Source organism: Limulus polyphemus, unplaced genomic scaffold (genome assembly GCF_000517525.1).
Source record: "Limulus polyphemus unplaced genomic scaffold, Limulus_polyphemus-2.1.2 Scaffold314, whole genome shotgun sequence".
Classification (NCBI taxonomy): Eukaryota; Metazoa; Arthropoda; class Merostomata; order Xiphosura; family Limulidae; genus Limulus; species Limulus polyphemus.
The window spans coordinates 73,375-80,037 of record NW_013665924.1 but is presented as its reverse complement, the minus strand read 5'-3'; the positions used below and the strand labels follow the sequence as shown (position 1 = coordinate 80,037).

Genomic DNA, 6,663 nt, shown 5'->3' with positions numbered 1-6,663 from the left:
GAAAACGCGAATATTTTTCTACCGGTTCTTTCTAGCGCGCATGCGTAATGGTAGGTTTATGGCTACCTAGCGTATATACCTGGAAAGCTAAAATTTGTTGGTAGTACGGCACTTGACTTGTAACCATGGTAACAGTGTAACTAGATTACAGTCGTTTTATATTCTCGAGATAAAATCGAATTATAGAATAGCAAATTCCAATATTATCTAATTATGAATAATACTGTAACGTGTTGGAAACGTTCTTAGTGTATATATAAGTTGTTTAACGAGTCTCAATGGTCGAACTCCAAAACGGTAAGAGATATGTATAGTACTTATACTGTGTATACTTAAATATCACCATGTAACCTGATAAAGGCGCGTTTTTAAATGTCATTTTGACATCATGGTTCAAACTTGCCGAACACAGAATTCGATATTTAAAATTTACGTTTCACATATTCATATTCTAAACTATCATTTACACACAAACGGCACAAACAGGGGCCACTGAAGACAAAAGGGCCATCTGACAGCTGTTACTATAGTAACCACCTACCGAGGTGAATCGGGCAGACCTAGTAAACACACCTGACAGGGAATTATAGCAGAGTGTGTGAGTCACTATTGTCGCCCTCCCCCACGTTCCGTTTTTCTAGATCGCTTCCAGTAATTCGTGGTAATGATCAGCTCGCGTGCTCCATGTGGATGATGAAAAAATAACCACGAATCAGAGTTTCTATTTTGAATTATTAAAACGTCTGTTATTTGTAGATGTAGACGTTAATGGAAAATGTATCGATTTGTTTTCTACTTTGGCACGTCGAACAATACTCAACTTCTTACCATTCCACTTTATCTATTAAATTTTAACGGTTCGAACAATACTCAACTTCTTACCATTCCACTTTATCTATTAAAGTTTAACGGTTCGAACAATACTCAACTTTTTACCATTCATTTTATCTATTAAAGTTTAACCCTTTCAACAATACTCAACTTCTTACCATTCATTTTATCTATTAAAGTTTAACCCTTCCAACAATACTCAGCTTCTTACCATTCCACTTTATCTATTAAAGTTTAACCTTTCCAACAGTACTCAACTTTTTACCATTCCACTTTATCAATTAAAGTTTAACCCTTCCAACAATACTCAACTTTTTACCATTCCACTTTATTTATTAAAGTTTAACCGTTCGAACAAGATTCAACTTCTTACCATTCCACTTTATTAGAGTTTAACCGTTCCAACAATACTCAACTTCTTAGTTATAGTAGGAAGTTGAGTACTGTTGGAATGGTTAAACTTTAATAGATAAATTGGAATGGTAAGAAGTTGAGTATTGTTGGAAGGGTTAAATTTAATAGATAAAGCGGAATGGACTAACAATATGGTTTCGATACCTGCTGTGAGCAGAGTACATACAATCCATTGTGTAACTTTGTGATTAACTACAAAATTTGCCCGGTGCTTGTAATCTTATCTTGTCGTTTTCAAAACATAACATTTATATAATCACTTAGCTATCTAAATGTCACCCATGTAAATTATTTATCTAATAACGTAAAACAGTCTGCCTTAAATTCCTATGCTATTAATACATAATACATGTGGAGAGAGTAATGTTTATAACTCTTTCAGTAACCAACCCTAAATATTTTTTCACTCTAAAAACCCTTGGTTTTGTGGTTTGATCTCGATGTTAGACCGTTCTTCAAACTCCCAATTTGCTACTAGTGGTTGACCCCTAGTGTTGCTTTGACCTTTGACTTTCATTCACCAAACTTACGAGACAACTTTGCTGCAAATTTAATCAAGATCGAATGAAAACTCTTCGAATTACAATGTTGACACATACACACACATACACTAGAGCGAAAAACAACAGCCCGATCAAGCATGAAACTCTTTATTGGTTTTTATTATAAAACTTATTTTTCATTTCTTTTAAGAAAACATTGATGGTAAATAGGAGAACAAATATTTAACATTTGGTATTACAGTGTGAAATGATAGTCTACAGCAGCAAGTTACCTTTGTGATGTGTATGGACCGCGTCAGAAATTTTCACAAGTTTTTTTTAATAAAAAAATGAAAGAATGTGCAGGTGATGAAGTAATAAGCAGAATAATATCACCATAGTTATAAAAATTATCGCGCGATGTTTCCAGCAACCACTCTTTGTGAAGCTTGCATTTTGCCGAGATAAGGCCTAATCCTCATAAGATACAAGGAGAAATATTATAAGGTTTGGATGTCCAATAGGCGTTAAAATGAAACAGAATCTTTTAAACCATTAACAAATATTTGGATTTCTCACCAGTTGCTCTACACGAACAAAGGAATGTCCGATATCTCACTTTCTTATTTAACATTTTAAAAATTTCAAAAAGGTAGAATCTATTTGATTCTATACAAATTTTTGTCACTGTATTAATATTAAAGTCACTTATCCTTGTGCTGAAACTGATGGAACGTAAAAAAATTATAAAATGAAGACGCTAAAGAAAACTGAAAATAGAAAAACTATACAGTAAACAGTTGAGTAACGGAGAGAGAGAGAGAGAAAGAACAAATGATGGTTTGTAAATTTTTAAAGGAAGGAGGCACCAGGTGTTTGTTTGTTTGTAATCATTCACAAACCTACACAATGAGCTATCTGTACTGTGTTCACCACGAGTATCGAAACTCGGTTTCTAGCAATATAAGTCTGTACACTTTCCGCTATGCCACTGAGGGGGGGGCAACGCTTGTGGTATGCAGATTTTGGGGGATAAAATACCGTAAAAGACAAAGAAGATACATGGTTTGGCAAATTAAATAGGTTAGGACGAGAGGATAGACGTTTTGGCAAACTAGGTATGTTAGGACGAGAGGATGCACGGTTTGGCAAATTAGGTATAAGAGGACGAGAGGATACACGGTTTGGTAAATTAGGTATGATTGTTTGTTTTAAATTTCACGCAAAGGTACACGAGGGCTATCTGCGCTAGCCGTCCCTAATTTAGCAGCGAAAGACTAGAGGAAAGGCAGCTAGTCATCACCCCCCACCGCCAACTCTTGGGCTACTCTTTTACCAACGAATAGTGGGATTCACCGTCACATGATAACGCCCCACGGTTGAAAGGGCGAGCATGTTTGGTGGGACGGTGATTCGAACCCGCGACCCTCAGATTGCGAGTCAAGCGTCCTAACCACCTGGCCATGCCGGGCCGGGTATGATAGGACGAGAGGATACACGGTTTGGTAAATTAGGCATGATAGGACGAGAAGAAGAAGATGCAGAGCTTGGTGGATTAAATCAATGATATTTTATTAAACAAATCAAGTAATTCTGAAACATGGGAGAAAAACCCAAACGTTACAGAAGAAGAAACTTTTGTACACACAGTGAGGTGCTTAAAATGGTGAAAGAAAAACAGTTATGTGTATACCTCCAGGTGACTGTTACGATGTGATTTGTCCAATGTTTGTCACATAGTTTCTTCCTCTTTCTGCCTTCTGTTCCTCCAGACATTCCTCCAGTTTTCATATCCGCCATAGTGAAATATATGATCAATCTTCCAAAAGTTATGACATTTCTCCAGTCTTCATATAAACCATAGTGAAACATATGATCAATCTTCCAAAAGTTATGAAATTTCTCCAGTCTTCATATCCACCATAGTGAAACATATGATCAATCTTCCAAAAGTTATGACATTTCTCAAGTCTTCATATCCACCTTAATGAAACATATGATCAATCTTCCAAAAGTTATGACATTTCTCCAGTCTTCATATTCACCATAGTGAAACATATGATCAATCTTCCAAAAGTTATGACATTTCTCCAGTCTTCATATCCGCCATAGTGAAACATATGATCAATCTTCCAAAAGTTATGACATTTCTCTAGTCTTCATATCCGCCATAGTGAAACATATGATCAATCTTTCAAAGTTATGACATTTCTCTAGTCTTCATATCCACCATAGTGAAACATATGATCAATCTTTCAAAAGTTATGACATTTCCACAGTCTTCATATCCACCATAGTGAAACATATGATCAATCTTCCAAAAGTTATCAAATTCACGAACTTAGCAAATAATTTATTGCTAGTGGGGCGAAGTAGTATATCATTGTTCCTGTACACTCCAGTTTGGGAAAGTTTCTTTCCTTTAACAACTAAATCCCCGTCAAGGTTTATTATTATTATTATTTTATTTTATTTTTTTACTGAGAGAGAAGATATGAATTTTTCTGAACTTATCAATCATTTCTAACTTTGGTGCCTAAGCCTTTCCTTCGCTCTAACCTCAGAAATCTTCTCAAGAAGCGACACTCCATCTAAGTTGGTCATTAATACTTAACATTGTATTTTATTGTTTATGGAAAATTTTGTAGTTACGTTAAAAAAGTTGTAACACTTTTATGCAGAAGACAAAAAAATCAATAATCTACGGAAACGATTAATAAACTGAATGGTAATCCAAACCAGCTTACCCTCTAGCCTTAATCTTATCTTGCTAACCTGAATAATAATCTTTATCAACGTACCCTCTAGCCTTAATCTTATCTTGATAAACTGAATAATAATCTAAATCAAACTGCCTTCTAGCCCTAATCTTATCTTGATAAACTGAATAATAATCTAAATCAACTTGCCTTCTAGCCCTAATCTTATCTTGATAAACTGAATAATAATCTAAATCAACTTGCCTTCTAGCCCTAATTTTATTTTGATAAACTGAATAATAATCTAATTCAACTTGCCTTCTAGCCCTAATCTTATCTTGATAAACTGAATAATAATCTAAATCAACTTGCCTTCTAGCCATAATCTTATCTTGATAAATTGAATAGTAATCTAAATCAACCTGCCTTCTAGCCCTAATCTTATCTTGATAAAATGAATAATAATCTAAATCAACTTGCCTTCTAGCCCTAATTTTATTTTGATAAACTGAATAATAATCTAATTCAACTTGCCTTCTAGCCCTTATCTTATCTTGACAAAATGAATAATAATTTAAATCAACCTGCCTCTAGCCCTAGTTTTACCTTGATCAACCTGTCTTCTAGCCATAATCTTATCTCAATAAACTGAATAATGTTATCCTGGAACAGATCTGGTTTGGATACGACGAGAGAGAAGACTTGTGTTAGACAAAGATCAGTGAGTTTGTAAATAAACCGAAAATAGGAGGAAACGAAATATATTTCAAGAAATAATTACTTTACGAAACGATATAAAGGATAAGAGTAAAGTTTTGAAAACCAAAAAAGTAAGAAAATTAAAAGTTAGAAGTAGAAGAAGAATGGAAGGAAGAAAGATAAGAAATAAATATGAAGAAGAAATGAGAAATTGGAGAAGTAATAATGGTAAAAAAATGAGAAGCAAGATAAGAAAATGGAAGTGAGTTATGGAGATATGAGATATTAAGGATATTGGATATAGAGAGAGAATAAACAGGAAGACAAGAGCAAGAGGTAAAGTGGGCGTATGAAAACTGGAAAATAATAAAAGCACGCAGAGGGAAAATAGGAAAATCAAGAAAATATTTGAAAATGATATTTTGGAAAGAATAATAGACAAACATTCATTATAAAAATCGTGTAATGGTCGAAGCAGAAATAGAAAATGAAACCTTTAGTGATACGAAATAAAACTCATAGTGTAAAGCAAATAAACCTTGAGTAAATAAATCTATGTTACAATCCCTTTCGGTTAAGCCTTTCTTATAGTTTTGTTGGAAGCTCCTCCTTACGAAGATTTAAATGATCTTTACTGACCAATCACAGCGAAGTACAGGTTGCTAGTGTCTCAAGGGAAGATATTGATTAGAATCGACACGCTCTATCATCTACTCTCCTGCTAGTGCTTGGTACCTCTGCTGTGTACCGTCACGTGCTAGTATCAGTGGTTTACCTTTTGTATTTAGGCCCTAGATGGGGAATTAACCTGGCAACTCCGGCTTGCGCTGTCACGTGCTAGAATCATAGGTTTATCTCTTAGGCTGAACCTGACAAGATGAAACAAAGTTCTTAACAAAGATAAATTTTACGAGTGACAGGTCTAAATGGTGGAAAGTGTGCTTAGGAATCCAAAGGTACCTTTAAAAGTGAACAGAGATACAGAGATATTAAATCCCCTGTATTAACAACGTACAGTCCAAGTGGATGTAGATCTTTCTGGATATTCGTTTTCTATAACACACTGGAGTGTTTTATTTTCCAGGTAAATTTACGTTTACATACTTAACCTTCTCTTAGTTGATTCAGTAAAATTACATTCAATCGATGCAAGTTTGTGAATTAAACTATTTTTTAAATCGTGTATTGTACAAATAACTGTTAACAAAATACAGTTCCTTGATCTTATATTATATTTTAACTAGAAAAATCCACCAAACACGAGTAAAATAAAGTTACTGAACTTAGATTATATTTCAACCAGAAAAATCCACCAGACCAGTTTTATAATACCAGTCATTTCAGTAAAAACCTCATTTAGCTCATACTAATGTGTACTTGTTTTAAGAATATAAAATATATATGTTTATACACAATCTGTCGTTACTTTTTTGGGGGGGGGGCTGGCATGGCCAGGTGGTTAGGGCGCTCGACACGCAATCTGCGGGTCGCGGGTTCGAATCCCCGTCACACCAAACATGTTCGCCCTTTCAGCCGTA

The 6,663-nt window shown here is 34.6% G+C and overlaps 1 protein-coding gene across 2 annotated transcripts in view; it reads left to right on the top strand.

Moving 5' to 3' along the window:
* The first annotated feature begins 244 nt into the window (after positions 1-244).
* LOC111085290 overlaps positions 245-6,663 on the top strand; it is a 61,711-nt gene continuing 55,292 nt past the window's right edge. The window contains exon 1 of one of the 2 annotated variants that reach the window (XM_022383159.1): positions 245-297. In XM_022383159.1, the coding sequence (XP_022238867.1) occupies positions 279-297 (19 nt within the window). In that variant the 5' untranslated portion in view covers positions 245-278. Of the gene's footprint in view, positions 298-5,863; positions 6,210-6,663 lie in introns of those variants that run through there. The other variant, XM_022383157.1, reaches the window with a different exon arrangement.